General features: G+C 35.6%; 2 protein-coding genes across 3 annotated transcripts in view; both read right to left on the reverse strand.

Moving 5' to 3' along the window:
• LOC107622220 (pathogenesis-related protein PRB1-3-like) overlaps positions 1–627 on the reverse strand; it is a 20,095-nt gene extending 19,468 nt beyond the window's left edge. The window contains exon 1 of one of the 2 annotated variants that reach the window (XM_021112943.1): positions 95–627. In XM_021112943.1, coding sequence (XP_020968602.1) covers positions 95–581 — 487 coding nt within the window. In that variant the 5' untranslated portion in view covers positions 582–627. Of the gene's footprint in view, positions 1–85 lie in introns of both variants that reach the window. The other variant, XM_016324104.2, reaches the window with a different exon arrangement.
• On the reverse strand, positions 3,016–5,511 carry LOC107623391 (probably inactive leucine-rich repeat receptor-like protein kinase At5g48380). The gene is made up of 2 exons (XM_021114001.1): positions 4,387–5,511; positions 3,016–4,019 (listed from the first exon to the last, which is right to left on the reverse strand). Exons 1-2 carry the CDS (start codon positions 5,275–5,277, stop codon positions 3,120–3,122), a joined length of 1,791 nt encoding a protein of 596 aa, XP_020969660.1. The 5' UTR covers positions 5,278–5,511; the 3' UTR covers positions 3,016–3,119.

Below are 19,752 nucleotides of genomic sequence, written 5' to 3' on the forward strand. Positions count from 1 at the left end.
ATTTATAATTAATTAATTACGTAGCATTATTCAATTTTAATGGTCAATTTTAGTGTATATAAAAATAGTTTAATTAATTAGTAAGGACGTACACCATCAACGTTTCCTGAAGGACTATAAAGACAAACAACACGGGTGCATCTCATTTGGCATTTATCGCACTTAACACTAGCACACCCAACATGAGTAGTGTTTCTCCAAACAACCTGAGTGTAGCATTTACAATTACCACCAATGCACGAATTGGATTTATGGTCGTAGTACTTTTTCTCGGCAATCCACCATGCCACCGCTTTTGCTCCCGTAAAGGGATCGGATGCCATATTCCACAAAGCATTCTGGCCGTAAGGGCTTGGGATTGGCTGAAGTTTCCCCTTGAGACAATTTTGGATGAGTTTATTCAAATGCTTTTGAGCTTCTTTTGCTAATTTCACATCCCACTTCAGCGGAGGAACCCCAACGCTTGCTCGTGCATCATTATGGATTTCCAAATACTCTTCTGGAGACTCTTGTACCGCATTTACTATGCACAATGGCAATAATATGCTTACAAAGCTTATTATTATTATTACCATCTTCATCCTCGTTTTATTGTTTTAGAGAAGTGTTTAGGCTTGGGTATGTATCATCTATTTATATTATCGGAAATGTTTAGTAACCAAAGAAAATCAGCAAAAAACAGCCATAACTTATCTTATTTAACATTCATTAATTGTTGCGATAATTAATAAATGCTAAATAAAGCAAGTTTTGACTTTTTTTTTTCTACCTAACATTACCCTTATATTATGTCGTAGTTGCCTTTTCGTGTACTTAGAATACATGTATCGAAATTTACTAGATGATCGACAAAGAAATATAAATTATTAATAAAGGTGTTTACTTTAATATATACGACAAAAACGTTTTTTAATCAAGACGATACGATAGACACTTTAAATAAGAAAAAATCGAAGAAATCAATACTTTAATTAAAATTTGGTCCATATTTAATTAGTAGAAAAAAAATGTATAATTTCACACTATTAAAAATATTAATAATAATAATTTTTTGTCGTAAATTTAAATAATTCATTATAGATACTCATATTACAAGAATCATAAAAGAAGAGACACCCACACAAAAAAAAATTGATCAGTTTTCAATTTAGTTTGATCGATCGATTTTTGGCCAATTTAATTGTTAATGAACATTTTTTAAACAGATAATTTTAGTTTATGAACTAAACTACATAGTTAAACGATTCTCAATCTAACTAATTGAATCAATTTGATTTTCAAAACATTGGTTGTTTCTATTAATTTTTCAATTGTTATTTGATTTACTAATCTTTATTTTCCTTTATTGAGGGTCAAGAAATTGTTAATTGTCGAAAAAAATTAATGATTAATACTTGTTCCGGGAGGATTACTCCTTTCGAACTATACATCGGTCTTGTGATGGTCTCAGGTGTCTGGAAATTCGATTTGAATTCAGAGTATCCTCGTGAATTCAGACCCAAGTGTGGTACCTGCAAAAAGGACTCCGACGCTCAAGTCAGTGAAGAATTACTTAAGAAGATATACGCGTAATCAGTGAAGTGGTGTATTGAATATTCTACTTCATGTTGTCGGTCACCTCTTGATTTATAACTCGGCTAGGGCTAAATTATTCGTCAACTAGTGCCGAGATCTCCGTAACCTACGTGAGGGCATGATTTTTGGAAGAGGGGTTTGTTGGGATAGGATTCGTTTACGTTAAGGAGTTTCGCTTAATTTTTGAATTGATTCTATCTTAACCGAGGTATAATTTGGTGTTTTCAACATATAAAAAATATGGTACATAGCTCCCAAACTTAACTTGCCATTTTCATACTTTTAGCAAGTTGAGATTTATAATGTAGTTATACCTCGGTTGTGAATATTTATGTTAGCTCCCAATCTCAACTTGCGTTAGTTTTTCCTTAAGTTGGGGCTAAATGTCTTGAGAAATGAAAATTAAATTTAAGTAATAAAGTTACCTTGTGAACGGTTGTTTGCAATAAATTTATTGAACTTTCTAATTGGATTTGGGCCTTGGAAGCCGTCCAGGCACCCGAACAGTTACGCTTTGAAAAAAAATGTTGAAAATATGAAATTAAAAAGAAGATTTAAGAGAATAAATGAGTGATCGCTGAAATTTGAGAATGAAAAAAAGACTAAATTTAATTAGATTAACTAATAGTTAATATAATAAAAAGATAAAATGGATTAAAGACTTTAAATAATTGAGCTTAATTTATTTGTAGTGGATCTTTTAAAAATTAAAATGGAGACATATTATATATGTATACTTTTTTTTGTTTAAAAAAATAAAATGAAAGTGGGAAAGTGCCCCCAAATTACCAATCGTAGGTCCGTGCCTGAATAAGGTGCATCCCTTTTGACACTTAACTCTAGCACACCCAATGATATGCTTACAAAACTTATTACTATTACCATCTTTATCTTCATTTTATTATTGTTTTCTACCAATGTTTTCCAAAAATTAGAGAAGTGTTTAGGGTTGGATATCTATAATCTGTTTATATTATATCATATAGTTACCTTTTAATGTACTTGAATACATGTTTCATTTATTTACTAGATGATCTGCCTCTGATCTTTCATAACTTGGGGTCAAATTCTAAAAAGCTTGTAAATGGCTGAATGAAATGACTCACTAATCAAGTATATATGCTGGCTAAACCTTCTTCATTTATATAGCAAAGCTTCTTGCAATAACCCATCAAAACACATCCATAAATTCATGTTTTGTAAAATATGTTTTGTTCTCTTCTCTAACAGATGTGAAACTTTTGCATATATTACTATAGTTATTAAATTTGATCTGAAAAAATTTTAAATTAAAAGTACTTATACACATCCTATGGTTAATTTTGTTGTATATCATGTAAGATAGGATAACTTTATGGTACCTATAAATTTTGTGACTAAATTACCTAAATGTGAATGTTGAGAGATAAGAATCACTCTTTTAAAAAGTTAAAACATATGTATTTTGAAGGCACCATAAAACTCACTTATAAGATATAAAATATAAAATATATACTACAATTCACCAAATCAAATACAGTCTATTATGTAGTTGCTGCATAGGTTCAACCTTTCCACATGGCTGCAATAGTTCTATACACATAATCCATCTTCAGCCTCTGTTCCATAGAAGGTTTAACACATTTGCATGCAACTTCTAGGAGGCCATGAATTTTATCATCAAACCCTTTCCCAGTTATGCATTTATCAGTGGCATAATAAAAATCACTAGGATCAGTGAACAACCTATTGCTAATATAGCTCCTCAAAGAGCTATTATCAACACCAATGTCATCATCATAATTAGTAGAATAAGAATCACTACTTAGGCTTAATTTTTGTCCTGTTATAAGCTCAAAAAGGATTATTCCAAAGTCATAGATATCCTTCTCAAAAGAACCCTTCACCCCAATGACTTCATCAACCAGAAACAGTCTCATCCTTGCATGATTCTTTTGGTTCATGATGAACTTTGCTTTGCCGAAATTCGAAATTTTTGGCTCGAAATTCTTGTCTAGCAAGACACATTCAGAAGATAGATTGAGGTGTATGATGTTGCACTTTTTGTGAAGCCAAGATAATCCCCTTGCTATCCCAATTGCAATGTGAATCCTCTCAGGCCATTCCAATTGAGAATTATGTAACCAGTGACATAATGTTCCATTTGAGATGTAGCTGTAGACTAGTATCCTCTCCTTCTTCTCTATGCAGAATCCAAGCAGAGAGGCTATGTTTCGGTGCATGTGTCTCCCTGGAATCATTGTTTCAAGCAAGAATTGTCTCTTGTACTTTTCAGAATCATAGAATCTCTTAACTGCTATCAGACAGTTATTTGGTACCTCTGCCTTGTACATTATCCCTGTTGTTCCTAACCCCATGATGTTGTTTGAGCTAAAGTAGTTAGTTGCTTTGCAAAGCTCCATGAAGCTCATTCTTGGTATCAATCTCTCCAACAATCTACAGAGCTGTAAATCATGAAATAGTAATATGCTATACTATTAGATCCTACAATAGTGCATTTTGTTTTGTTTTAATTTTATCTTTTGACGTTTTAAAATGTTTTAAATATATTTTTGGATAAACCAACATTTGATGTGACAATTTTACGTTGATGTGTCACTAACACATTAGCTTATAGTTGTCACTGATACATAGTATATAATTGCTACTATAATATCTTTTTTAACGGTATTAACACTTAAGGGTATATAATTAAAACATATTTGAATTTTGAAATATAAAGATAATATTGAAACAAATTGATATTTTAAAATTTTTAAAAAATGTTAGAGATAAAATAAAGAAAAAATAAACAAAGCAAGAGAGAGAAACCTCTTTATTTCCTTCCTCTTGCAAAGCCAGTGGAAGCAATTGAGCTACATTAGTGGTATGCTTTTGATTGTTCAGTTCTTTTCTCAAGGGATATATGGTGTTACTCTTCTTACTACTCTTTTTGAATTCTTTCCAAGGTTGAGTATAGTCCATGAAAGTTACTATGACAGAAGTTGCTGAACAAACAAAAGCAATAACAAAACTATACCAAAAGGGTTTACCAAATAAGCTCTCTTCATCACAACTTCCCAATGTTGTTCCCCCACAGAGTCCACTATTATTGACATAGCTCAAGCTAACATCAACATTATTGTTCACAAACACAGGCACTGGCCCTGATAACAAATTGTTTGCAACACTGAACACTGTGATCCTTGGAAGAAAGCCAAGTTCTTTTGGGATTGTTCCTTTTAACTGGTTACCATCAAGTCTAAGGGTATTCAAGTAAGACAAGTTTGCAATAGCCTTTGGGATTTCCCCATAAAAGTTGTTGTTTGATAGGTCAAGTGAGGTTAGATATGGAAGCTTACTTGAAATATCAGGTGGGATATTCCCAAAGAGCTTGTTGTGTGAAAGGTTCAGATTCTGCAGCCATGAGAAATTCTCAATGCAATGAGGAAATTGGCCTTCTAACCCCATGTTGGAAAGCTTGAGACTTATTACTTTTTCTTCATCAATACCACTGTTCATGCATTCAATACCAGTGAATGATGAGCACAAATCTATGGTGTTGATATTGAAATTGAAATCCCATATTTGATTAGATGAGTCCGATGAGTTGTTGATTTCTCTTAGGCAATTGATGTCACCTAATTCAGCTCCATAAACAATCATGAAGAAACAGAACAATAATGACCACAAGAATATATGAATTGGAACAAAACTCAACATAATTTTGGGCACGGCAAAAACCAAATGAAAATGAACAAAATTGAAAGATTATGTTGGATATGATGATACTAAAGAGGGAGAGAGAATGAGCTGAATTTTTCAATTTTCATGGTGCTTGTTATTACTTAATTAATTCATAGTCAATTTTATTGAGTTACTAGATCTTCAAACGTAGCAATAGTTGATCAAAGAGGTAACGAAATTTCGCAGAGACACAATCCGTTCCCAAGTTTCGCATAGAACGTAGATATTTCCAATTCTGCTGACCATAATAATAACAAAATTTTATATGTGGTCACAGTTTATTTGACAAAAAATATTAATTTCATCACTGATTTTCCTCATCACTATTATTGTATTAATCTAGATAAATGCCGTGCAAGACAAGGGGAAAGGATTTCGAAATGTCAAACAAGCTAAGAATTTTTTAATATTGAATCTAATTCACTTTGAGTGTGTTATTTAATACAAATCATACAAATCTAAGTATCTTAAGTGAGTTGGCTAGCCAACTAGAAGTTGATTGAATATTGTATTACTATTAATTAACATTTAACTTATAAACAGGGTGATTGATTATGAAAATGACCGATCAAATATAATATATACTTGTACGCCATGATGAATGCTTTAACATATTTGATTAGTATTAATTGCAAACTTTTTATTTATTTATTTTTTATTTTCACAATACATTATACAGACGAATTCTGCTAGGAACCAAGAGGGTCTAGTAAAAAATAAGCTAACAAATAATTTTGAATTTTACTCTATATTAATTAATAATCATTAATTAATGATTATTTAATTTTATATTTTAAATGATACAAAATTAATGATTATTAATTATCTCTTTTTACTCTAATTCACCTTTTACCATTTATTACGCAAATTCTAATTTCTTTTTTTTAAAAAAAAATTTGAAATTCAAAAAAAAAAACACACCAAAACATAAGATAAAGAATTACTTAAATCCTAAGAAAAAACATACAAAACATATGAAAAAGAATCATCCAAAACTAATAAAAAGAATCATCCAAATCCTAAAAAAACATATAAAACACAGGAAAAAGAATCATCCAAAACTACATAGAAAAAAAAATCATCCAAAACTAATAAAAAGAATTGTCAGAAATTTAGGAAAAGAAACATAAAAAATAGTTAAAAGAATCATCAAAACTAAATAGGAGGAGGAGAAGACTGCAGGATGGCCGGCAATGACATCTTGGACGGCGTTGCGTAGATGGTGGGAGACTCGTGGTGGCGCGTTGCGAAGAGAAAGCTACGGAAGTTGAATGATTTGATTGATAGTGTGGAGACAATTGATGAGAAGAATGTGAATTATTGCACTGTGTTCCGAAAGAATTAGAACCACAATGAATCGCAGTACCGCTAACGGCGTTAAGAAACGAGTGTTTACTGATAAGGGTGCGCCGTGAGTATGCCTTGGATGGAGGAGGTTGATGCTTCTTTGCTGCTTGGATTAAAAACAATGATTTGCCTAACGCCATGAAAAGAGAGAGAAAATGAAAACTCGAAAGTGGGTTCGGTGAGCTTTTTACCGTGATACTCAGTGACGGATCCAGAAGATTTTGTGAGTGAGGCAAAATATACATAATATGATAATAATTTTTATAATTATACTTTATTATTATAAAATATAATTAGTCTTTAAATTATATAATCAACAACTTAAAATACTAAAATAATAATTTAAATAATAATATATAAATTAAAATTTTCATTTTTTTAGTTTTTATATTTTAAAAAGATTAAATAATCTTTTCATTGTCAATACAATCAAATGTCTCTGTTTTTATATAAATAGAATAATTATATATATTTATAATCAAATCTAATAAAATATTGAGCTGAATTTTATTATTGACTATCAAATATTTTTATTGTTTTAAAATTAAGATGCTAACCTAGCGGTAATTTATAGAAGAGAGAATAATGTTTTGAAACATATTATTTTAAACGAGTAAACAATCAAATAGTATCGAAAAATTTACATCGCCAATAAAAAATAACTCTAAAAGATGTTAACAAATAACTCCCGAAAAACTAGATATACATTAAATATATATATTTTAAAAAAAGACTTTAGATGTCATATTTTAATGTAATTTTTTGCAGGTAATATTAAAAAATAAGATATTTTTATTCTTAAAAATTTATAATTTTATGTCAACTGAGTTTTTAAAAATTTTTTTAATTGTGAATGATTAAATTTTTATGAAAAATAAAAAAATCTAGAAATCAAATTTTGCTCTAAATATTTTTGTGCATCTTCTAAATATTTATTCAAACGTTGGCAAAACAATTTAGATTAAATGAATATGTCATTTGTCAAATACGAAATTTTTTTTGTCACTTTTAATAAATATAATATTTATTAGTTATTTTTTTTGCAATTTTCAAATCATTCAACGATTATTTTGTGTGTGCCTGAATCTTTTAGATATTAAATTGGTAGTTACCTCTGTTTTGAACAAATAATCAAATATATATAATATATATACACGACACAATAGTAATATTCACTAAATATATAAATATTTTTTTAATTTTAAATTTATTTATTAATTACAATTATAAAATAACAAATCTATAATTATTTTACTCCTTCTTTTTAAAGATTATTATAACAAATTTATTTAAATCTTAAATTACCATTTGTTTTTACATAATTGAAGTTAATAAGTGAAATTAAATTATAATGGAATCAAATTTAATTATATAATGAGAGCAAATAAATTTTATTACTATGTATTGAAAAAAAAAATTTTAAACTCTAGTGGGACACTTGCTCTCACTCACTTACATATAAATCTGTCCCTGGTGATACCCAACGAGAATACCTCAAGGTATCCATTTAAAATTAAATTTTCTATTAAAACCAATTAAGTACAAATATTTTATAATATAAATAAATAAAATTAATTAAAATAATTATAAATTAATTAAATTATTTACTTCTTTGACTGTTTTTCCTATACAGAAAGATACCCAAGTAGTACACACGACAAAAAGTCTTTCACAAGCTTATCTAAAAAAAAACTGCAAGATTAACATATCTACCGTAGTGGCTAGAAAGTACAAATTTATTCATTATACCCAAAATATTTACTCTAATCGTAAAGATCAGAACCGTACCGTAGGAAAAAGTGCAAACTTATATTATATCCAAATTAAATTCTTATTACAAATACATTGGTATTATAGAGTGCTAACAGGTTTATTTATTTAGTGATGATGAAGTGTGTTGAGGGAGATAATTGACGAATTAATAGGGGCGCTCATTTGGAATGTTGCCTCTAGGGCTATAATAACAAGTAAAAAGGGTTCCTTGATTATTCAAGCATTTGTTTCCAGAACATCCTACAGAAGTAGTTGTACGCCAAACAACCTGTGGATAGTAACAACATTTATTTTTGTCATCAATACAAGAATTTGTTTTGTAGTCGTAACATCTATCTTGATTCACAAAGAAAGTCACAGTTAGGGGTGGCAATATGTACTCTATCTGTGGGTACCTAACCCGATTTCATTCGGTCGGGTAGGGTTGCCAACCCGATTCGCAGCGGGTAGAGTAAGGTGTAGGTAGGGTTTTCGTGCGGGTCGGATAGGGTGCGGGTTGAGCCTCAAACCTACCCGACCAATCCGCACCCTATATATGTATATATTATATACTTATATAAAAATATATTTTAAGTGGATATTGAACTAAAGACTTCTCATTAAATACAAAAGATCCTTAGTCATTAAAAGAAGATCATTAATTGATAATTTAATAAATTTTTTTTACATAAAAGTCAGTTCTATTTTAAATTATCATCAAGTTATATAATAACGTTGCATTTTTTTATAACCTGCGGATAGAGTCGGGTACCCACGTGTTAAGAAACGGGTAGGGTTAAGATTGAGATATTCTCAATCCGCAAGTAGAGTTAGGGTTGACTCCAAACCCTACCCTACCCTATCCATTGCCACCCCTAGTCATAGCATCTATTCCGGTTCGATCGAATTCTGATGAATACTTGAAGTGTACAATGTTTTGGTCAAATTTAGATTTCGTAAATCTAATGCTATTGCAACGTGAAATGTATTCATACACGTATCTCATAGCATGTCTTGCCAGATTCCGGTCCCACTTTAGTGGCTCAACACCAACTTTTGCACGAGCATCGTTGTGAACTCTAAGATAGTTATTCCATGAAGAATTTTGAGCAGCCACTAAAAACCATGAAATCACACTTACAAAACTTATTACTACGATCCAAATTTTCAACAACCTTTTCATTCTGTTAATTTCTTTTTATTTTTTTGAGGATTGTAAAATTAAAGGCGATTTCTTAGTGTTGATTCAGGGAAGGGAGTGTATATATATATATAGATAGATACTTTTCCAATATATACATATAACCTTAACTGATAACCGAGAAGGTAACAAGTGAAATAATAATAATATCATGTTATATATATTGCTTTTTGGTTCTCATTAATGTGAAAGCTGGTTTCTTTAATATTTCAAAGTTTACTAATATATATGCGATGCAGCTAGTATATTTAGGCCTGGTTTAATAATTTTTTATTTTTAGAACTACTTGTATTTTTTAAAAGTATAAATACTTTTATTCTTTGTGTACCATACCAACAATTTCGGCTACAGAATCATTGACCGAGCACTAAGCACAACCGAAAATATCTCTTTATATCCCTACGCGAAGATTTCCGCACTATTATCGGACGTTATCAAATATACAGAAAACAAACCCAAGAATTCTGGAGTATTCGTCCATCACACCGTTACAAAGCTCAGTCCCCTAAAGTCAATATAAACAAGCTACAACCCCAACTGCAGCTAAGTCACATCCATCAAGACCGAGCTACACTAAGAAATCACATACCAATTTTATTTTTACGAAGCATTTCGCATTCTTAAGAAACTTACTAACTTGGGCGTCGGAGTCTCTTTTGCAGGTTCCATGCCGATGTTAACGGAATTTCGAGGAGTTCTCTCTGAGCAAGAAGCAACAAGCCAAAGAAGCACTTGTTCGAGTTATAGCTCGGAGGAAGAATCCTAGCACGGAACATTTGGCGCCCACCGTCGGGCTGTCTTAGTCCTAATTAACTAACCCCACCTTTTTCTACCACTTTTCTTCTCTGTTTAGCAGGTTATTCACCCAATGACAGACAACGGGGCGTCACCACCCTCCCAAGCGGAACTATTGGCCATGATCGCGAGCCTCTAAGCAGAGGTCCGGAAAATAGCTGAACAATCGTCCAAAGCTCCTAATGGGAATTCCCCCCATACTCGAGAATCCGAGTCTTTGGAGGTCACTCCCCTGAAGGAAAAGCTCAGACTGGACAACCCCTTATCCGAGGAAGTCATGAGTGTTCAAATCCCGAAAAATTTTGTACTTCCAACAGGACTCAAACCTTACGAAGGATTCGGTGATCCCCAAGTGCACGTCAAAAAGTTTCAATCCAAGATGTTTTTCAATGGTGCCTCGGACCCCGTACTTTGTCGTTCCTTTCCTACTTATTTAGATGGTGCTGCTTTACTCTGGTTTTCAAAAATTCCTGCAGGTTCTATCTCCAGCTTCGAAGATCTGGCAAGATCTTTCATAGACTATTTCGCAGCCTCAAGAATATACGTCCATGGGTCAGACTACCTCAGCACCATCAAATAAGGACAACACGAAAGCTTAAAGGATTACATGACCAGACTCGCCAAAGCAACCGTAGAGATACCCGACCTTGACCCCAAGGTATACCTCCACGCGTTAAAAAGTGGCCTGAGGCTAGGAAAATTCCAAGAAACAATAGCGGTGACAAATGGAGATTGAGGAACTCAGAGAAGCTCGGTGGGTAGAAAGATCTCTACCCCGGCGAGAAGACGAGAAATACCTTAAGATGCCGAATCAGAAGGATACCAAGAAGCCCTTCAAGCTAACCCCGAAATATGATGCCTACACCTAATTCAACAAAAAAAGAGAAGACATCATTAAGGAGATTCTGAACGCCAAGATCATCAAACCACCCAGTAGAGCGGGATCCTATCAGGACCAAAGATACGTCGATAAAATGAAACACTGTGCCTTCCACCAGAAATTCGGCCACACGACCGATGCGTGTGTAATCGCCAAAGATCTCCTCGAAAGACTTGCCAGACAAGGCCACCTGGATAAATACATTAGCGGCCGAATAAAACAAACTCAAACAAACACTGACAACCAATCAGAGCGAGACCCTCATGCCACAGAAAAGGCAAAACACCAACTACCACCAACACGAGGAGTCATTAACTGCATCTCAGGCGGATTTGTCGGAGGCGGGAATACAAGCTCAGCATGAAAAAGGAGTTACGGGGCTATGTTAGCCGTCCAGAGAACGGACGAAACTACCACAAAACAGCCGGCTACGCCGACAATAACATTCAATCAGAGTGATCATAAGCCCAAGACCACCAACCTTGACGACCCTGTAGTGATATCAATACAAACAGGAGATCTCCTTGTCCGAAAATTACTCCTAGACCCAGGAAGCAGCGTAGATGTCATTTTCTACTCCACTTTCCAAAAAATAAGCTCAGCACAAACACAATACAACCCTCTTCAGGCGAATTGGTCGGTTTCTGAGGGGAACGAGTTTCCATCCTAGGGAGCGTTTGGTTGCAAACGACAATAGGAGACCACCCTCTTTGCAGAACAAAAGACGTCCTGTTTTTGGGAAAAGGATCCTCTCCAGTTTTTTTAACAATTGATAGAATACAGTGTGATCTATTACTTTTGATTCTATGAGTGGGACCAGAAATAAATAAGAGAGAGAGAGCAATGAATGGTTAGATTGAACACTGGATACTATCCCGTTTTTTCTCACTGGAGAGGATCCACTCCCCTGTTTTTGGTCGTTGACTGCCCGAGCCCTTATAACATAATCCTCGATAGACCATCATTAAACTCTTTTTTTTCAATTGTATCCACTGTCCATCTTTGTTCCAAATTTCAGGCAAATGATGACAAAACAGAAACCGTCTACTCCGATCAAATTCAAGATCGACGATGTTATAATGAGAGCTTAAAAATCAAAACAGCAGGGAGCGCAGAAGAAACGAAACAAAAAGAAACCCTTCAGGTGTCAAACATATCCGAGATCGCCGACCCGATCCTCGCAAGAACCTACAAGACCGACCTTCACCAACCGACGACCTCAAGAAGGTAATCTTAGATTCTAATAATGATCATGTCACTTACATTAGCCATTCATTACCTGCAGGTATTAAAGAACAAATAACACAAATTCTGCAAGGAAATGCTGACCTCTTCGCATGGACCCCTGCCGACATGCCAGGGATCGACCCAGACTTTATCTGCCACAAGCTACAGATCGACCCCAGGGTCCGACCTATAGCACAGAAGAAACGAAACATGGGAAACGAGAAAAGGTCGGCCTGCCTACAAGAAATTCGGAAGCTCTTAGATGCCGACTTCATCAAAGAGCTACGCTTCACAACCTGGCTATCAAATGTGGTAATGGTAAGAAAGGTATCAGATAAATAGCGCATGTGCGTCGACTTCAGAAACCTAAATAAGGCATTCCCCAAAGATGCATACCATCTCCCCTGCATTGACAAACTAGTAGATAATGCATCAGGATACTATGTTTTGAGTTTCTTAGATGCATATTCAGGATACAATCAAATCCTAATGCACCCCAAAGATCAGGATAAAACAGCATTTATCACTGAAATGGGGAACTATTGTTATAAAGTAATGCCTTTTGGACTAAAGAACGTAGGTGCCACCTACCAGCGACTTATGGACAAAGTTTTCAACAAACAAATAGGACGGAATCTTGAGGTATACATCGACGACATGGTCATAAAAACAAAACAACCCAAAGATCATGGAAAAGATATTGAAGAAATCTTTACACAACTAAGGAAGCATAATATGCGACTAAATCCCAAAAAATGCGCATTCGGGGTAAGGGGAGGAAAATTCCTCGGTTTCATGTTGACATCCAGAGGAATAGAAGCCAACCAAGAAAAATGTGACGCGATAATAAAGATGAGAAGCCCTCAAACAGTCAAATAGGTGCAACGACTCAACGGCAGACTCGCCGCCCTGTCCATATTCCTCCCAGCAATTTCTACACATTCCCAACACTTCTTCAACATATTAAGGAAGGAACAAAGATTCAAATGGGACGCTGAGTGTGAAGCAGCTTTCCAAAAGCTCAAATTAATACTTTCATCTCCACCGATTCTGCAAAAACTAGAACCAGGTAAACCTTTACTACTTTATCTATCCATTTCTACTAATGCAGCAAGCTCGATCCTAGTCACAGAAACAGGAGGACAGCAACACCTGGTCTACTTTGTCAGCAAAATATTGCAAAACGCCGAGCTACGATACAAACCAATGGAAAAGCTAGCATACACACTGATAGTTACAGCACGACGGTTGCGACACTACTTCCAAAGCAACCCAATCGTGGTCAGGACTAGCCAACCAATACGACAAGTTTTGTTAAGACCCGAGACATCTGGACGATTGACAAAATGGTCAATCGAACTATCAGAATTTGACATATCCTACGAACCAAGGACGGCTATGAAAGCACAGTTTTTGGCCGACTTTGTGGTTGAACTAGCCGAACAAACAAAGGAAGATCACGCGTGGGAACTATACGTGGATGGCGCTTCAAATTCAGAAGGATCTGGAGCAGGTGTACTGCTCACGAACAAACAAGACCTCCAAACCGAACAATCAATTCGGTTCACGTTCAAGGCAACCAATAATCAAGCCGAGTATGAAGCATTGCTCGCCGGGCTTAGACTAGCACAATCCCTCAACATTACCTACCTTCAAGTATACTGCGACTCACAGCTAATCGTGCAACAGGTAACGTGGCAGTTCCAGGTAAAAAACCAATTATTAGAAAAATACCATTCAATAGCTAAAGAACTTATGTCTTAATTTCGTTCGATAAAAATCACACACATAGCTCGGGAACAAAACACCCGAGCAGATGCACTATCAAAATTGGCAACAACTAGGAAAACTCAACAAGAATCTATTATATCTCAACTAACAATAGCCGAGCTTCAGCAACAACTCGATTTTCTCAATATCACAGGAAAACGACTGGAGAACATCATACAAACGATACCTACAAACTGGGGACATTCTGGAAGGATTGAAAGACATGAAGACATTCAAGAGGAGAGCAGCATCCTACACCCTAATCGGACACAATCTATACAAGAGAGGGTTCTCCCAACCCCTGCTACGCTGCGTGGACAAAGAAGAAGCCGACATCATCATGGACGAGGTTCACGAAGGAGTATGCGGCAACCACATAGGAGGAATGATCTTAGCATCCAAAATAACTAGAGCCGGGTATTACTGGCCAACAATAAAACAAGATTGCATCAACAAAGTCAAAAAATGTGACAGCTGTCAAAAGCACTCACCGATTATACGAAATCCAGCCGAGTTACTACACACCTCCAAGGTAAGCTGGCCTTTCCACAAATGGGGGCTTGACATCCTCGGTCCATTCCCAAAAGTCCCCCGGCCAGGTAAAATATTTACTCGTAGCAATTGACTATTTTTCAAAATGAATTGAAGCCCTGCCTTTAGCAAAAATCGGGGCTGATAAAGTGCGGTCATTCATATGGAAACACATTATCTGCCGATTTGGAATACCACACGAAATTATCACTGACAATGGTCGGCAATTCACCGACCAGAACTTAGCCATCTTTTTGCAGGGTTTCAAAATTAAACACCATTTCTCCTCAGTGGAACACCCACAAAAAATGGGCTTGCGGAGGCTGCAAACAAAGTCATCCTCCAAGCGCTAAAGAAAAAGGTCGGCGAGGCCAAAGGAGAATGGGCCAAGCTAATACCAGAGCTCCTATGGGGGTACAACACCACAAGACAAACAACTACACAAGAATCCCCCGTCAGATTGGTTTATGGCTCTCACGCCATGATACCAGTTGAGATCGCTATAAACTCACCAAGAGCCGAGAATATCTCATCCGACAACAACAACATAAGGCGAGCAGAGCTAGATGTAATAGAAGAAGTTCGAGACAAAGCGAAGCTACAACAAAAAGGAATGCAAGAAATAATCAAACGAAAATACAATAGACGAGTGCAACCCAGAACATTCGTCGAGCATGACCTAGTACTCAGACGAACAGAAGAGGCCAGGAAACCACCTACACACAGAAAGCTCGCCGCAACTTGGGAAGGTCCATACCGAATTCACCATGTCCTTGGCAAAGGTGCATACTCATTACAAACATTAGAGGGGGACGACGTCCCTGGAATCTGGAATATCTCATCTTTAAGAAACTACTTTGTGTAATTGTGATGAGGACAAGGGGAGACACTCTTTTTCCTACTACCGTGGTTTTCCCATATTTGGTTTTTTCACGGAGAGGTTTTAATGAGGTCCTTCACCCCTCGTCACCCCATGTACGAAAAATGTCAAATAAATAGTAAACGACCATATCATCTATCAACTACTCTCATTATAAACAAACAAACCCTACATAGGGATAAACATTCCAAAATATTTCAATAAGGAATCCAAACTTCAGTTTCACGAAACAAACAAACCAAATCCAAATTGTCAAAACAACAAACTAATACAGAAAAACATTAAAATACAAAGGAAGCACTAATCGGCCTTCCCTACCGACTCACTCTCATCCTGCTTCTCACCCAACACCCCATCATCTATCAACTGACCATCTTGGACAATCTTTGTAACATCCATCATGCTAACATCAACCTCAGGTGCCACAACACCAATCTAGCTAACTGCTCGATCAAAACCTAAAGTAAAAGCAGACAGCACTTCTTCCTCAAGCTCAGGAATCCTAGAGTTTAATTTCCCAATCTCAGCAGCCGAATCCTCCTTTAACTTGGTAAGCTCAGTACCTACCTCTTTTAATTTTTCTCTCGCAATCTTCAACTCATTCCTTAGCTTCAATACCTTCTCATTTTTTTCCTGCTAAGAGGCCTTCAGCTTTTTTAGGGCAGTAACATTATCACCCTCCAAGATAGAATCTAACTCGGAGGTCCTTCCAATGGACATCAACCGAGCCCTAATAACCTAACAACAACATATACAAACTTTGTAACAGCATATAAAAAAACAAAAGCAACAAAGCAGTAAGGAAGTATATATGCTTACTTGCAGATACCGGGCCATGCCAGTCTTCCCAGCCTCATGGATTATCTTCACGTCAGAATTAACCTGCGCAAATTCATCTAAAACGACCATGAAGGGATAACCAGCAAACCACAGGGATTGCTCCGGACCATCTCTACAGCCATGAAGCATAACCTGGCTCTCATGAGCCGAACAAATCTCCTCCGTTGTGAATGCCCAGCATTTTCATTAACGCCAGTAAGATCAAGAACTCTCAACGACCCATCACCTCTTTTCCTTTTCAGATTACCATCAGCAGTTGAACGATCAAACACAATCTCGCTTTCCCTCACATTTGTTGAAGAGCCTTCCTTTTCTTTCTTCTTAGCCTTTGAAACAAATGCCTTCAAATTAGCGGTAGTAAGAGTAGAAGCCTTCTCACCTACAAACACAAAAACATACATAACCAACCATTACAAAAATAACGCAAAACAACAAATACCACAACATATTACCCAGATATTCCTCAATAGCCTCTCTATCTCCCTCCAGCTTCAAAATACATGATATCGACAGCAACTCAGACGAGGACATCGCAGAAATTAAAAAATCCAACACATATTCTTCACTCTTTACTCTATCCTCACAATCCAAAATTTGTTTAGGCTCAGGAGACCAATAAACAGGGAATCTCTCAACCATTAATGAGTCTAAAAAGAAAAGGTAAAACTCTTCCTCAATCTGCACCTTAACGAACATTTCTTTGAAATCCTTGAAAGACTGTTTATATCAACTGAATATACTTCGGCCAGGGTGACTACTTAAGTTAACCCAACCCCCCCTCCACACCCCCCTTAGCTTGGAACAAAGAAAAAAATAAACCAAGCGACGGATAGCACTCAAGATACTCCATCAGACACTCAAAATCCCGGACAAAAGCCCAGGAGTTTGGATGCAACTGTGTGGGAGCACAGTTAAGTTGAGATAACACACCACATTCAAAATCAGAAAAGGGAAACCTTACCCCCAATTCGATCAACATGCAAGTATATACATAGAAGTAAGACCAGTCAGAACGCCATTCACAAACTCTATCATCTTCACCACAAGGCAGAATCCTAACCCCTAATTGATCCCCATTCCTAACCCACCTACAGTCGTTTAACTAAGAAACTAGCTCAGCGGAACTAAAAATAGACACACGACTTCTCACATCACTATCTACCCAACCATAGGGGTCATTACTATCAACCACAATCTTCTCCTTTTTACCCATACCACGACAAGACAGAAAAAACCCAGAGAAAGCAAAAAGACAGCAAGACGGTGAAAGTGAAAAGTCAGAAGACTAACCTTTCTTACTCATCGTTTCTATTAGAACAGAAGACAAGCAGACAGCATGGAAAGAAGAAGTGGAAGTTACTAAGATATCTTTCCCAACACCTGCACGTTCTCCAATAACTAAAGGAAACGACGCACAACCAAAATCCAAACGCAGCCCACCAACCAAAAAAAAACAAGTTGATCTTGGGGGCCCATATACACTATATTTTCACGCACAATGATTCTACAGCCGAAATAAAGCTCAACCTGTTTTTTACAGGATAAGCTTGGGGGCTGTGTACCATACCAACAACCTCGGCTACAGAATCATTGACCGAGCATTAAGCGCAACTGAAAATATCTCTTCATATTCCTACGCGAAGTTCTCCGCACTATTATCGGACGTTATCAAATATATGGAAAACAAACCCAAGAATCCCGAGCTATTGATCCATCACACCGTTACAAAGCTCAGTCCCCTAAAGTCTATATAAACAAGCTATAACCCTAAGTGCAGCTAAGTCACATCCATCAAGACTGAGCTACACTAAGAAATCACATACCAATTTTATTTTTACGAAGCATTCCGCATTCTTAAGAAACTTACTAACTTGGGCGTCGGAGTCCCTTTTGCAGGTTCCACGCCGACATTAACGGAATTCCAAGGAGTTCTCTCTGAGCAAGAAGCAACAAGCCAAAGAAGCACTTGTTCGAGTTATAGCTCGGAGGAAGAATCCTAGCACGGAACACTTTGTATTTGATTGTTACAACGTGCTTAAGTAACTTACAATACAACGATGATGCGATAAAAAAAATAACGACAATAAAATTGCCACCAATTTTATTATGAAAAATGAATAAAACCACTAACATATGAAAATTAAACTAATTTAAAAATATCTTGACTGTATTTTTGTTTTTTACACCTCTTTTTTCTTTTACCTAAATATATTGTAACATATTTTTGCAGGTTTCACGCCGACGTTAACGGAATTCCGAGGAGTTCTCTCTGAGCAAGAAGCAACAAGCCAAAGAAGCACTTTTAGAATTATAAACTTTTATTAGTCTAAAAATTATCGGATGTTTTAACATCGCTGATGTATACAATTAAATGTCAAAAAAAGAACACCAACATCGATAATGAACTTTAAAATGGGTTTGCTGTGGGTTGGAAAGAAGCAAAAGGAAGCAAAAGAGAAAGAGCAAAAATGATCGAAATGAGAGGATGAGTGAGTGAGAAAAGAGAGAAATAGAACTTGAAACGGCGTCATTTCATTGCCATTGGACCCTAAACCCTTAACGTCGTTATTCAGTTAAGTGCTAACTTGACACTTAACTATACACATCAGTAACGTTAAAATGTCTAATAATTTTTGAACTAACAGAGATTTACAATTTTAAAAATGAAAAACTTTTAAAAAAATAAAAATTAATCTAATACGAGTTAAAATTTCAAAGACCATTTAAGTGTGTATATATATATATATAATGTAAAGCTTCAAACACTACAAGAAAAAACGTATTTATCGACGTAAAAAATCGACAGGTATCTCTCCCGTCGATATTTTTCGACAGCTTGCTGTCGATATTTTAAAAAAAATAATTAAAAATAAAACAATAAAATCGACGGCTAAGTCGTCGATTTTTTTATGATGCATTAACCTCCCCACTATTATCGTTGTCGACGAGTTTGACACTGAAAATACTTTTATTTTAAAATCGACGAACGTGGCGTCTATTTTATTATTTAAAATATCGACAACGTTACCATCGATAAATTTGAACAGTCTAGATCACTTTCTAAACCAAATGGATGGTGTAGATTTAATGCATAAAATAGACGGTTAGGGTGTTGCTTTTTTTCAAATTAAAATCGACGAAGATGACGCCTATTTTATTATTTAAAATATCGACAACAACCCCATCGATAAATTTGAACGTTCTAGATTACTTTCTAAAATCAAATAA

Source organism: Arachis ipaensis, chromosome B10 (genome assembly GCF_000816755.2).
Source record: "Arachis ipaensis cultivar K30076 chromosome B10, Araip1.1, whole genome shotgun sequence".
In the NCBI taxonomy this organism is placed as follows: Eukaryota; Viridiplantae; Streptophyta; class Magnoliopsida; order Fabales; family Fabaceae; genus Arachis; species Arachis ipaensis.

Coding starts and splice junctions, on each gene's coding strand:
- LOC107623391 (XM_021114001.1), bottom strand. CDS start 5,277: ATGTTGAGTTTTGTTCCAATTCATATATTCTTGTGGTCATTATTGTTC. Junction 4,020..4,386: donor AAGAGGAAGGAAATAAAGAG/GTTTCTCTCTCT, acceptor CATGATTTACAG/CTCTGTAGATTGTTGGAGAG.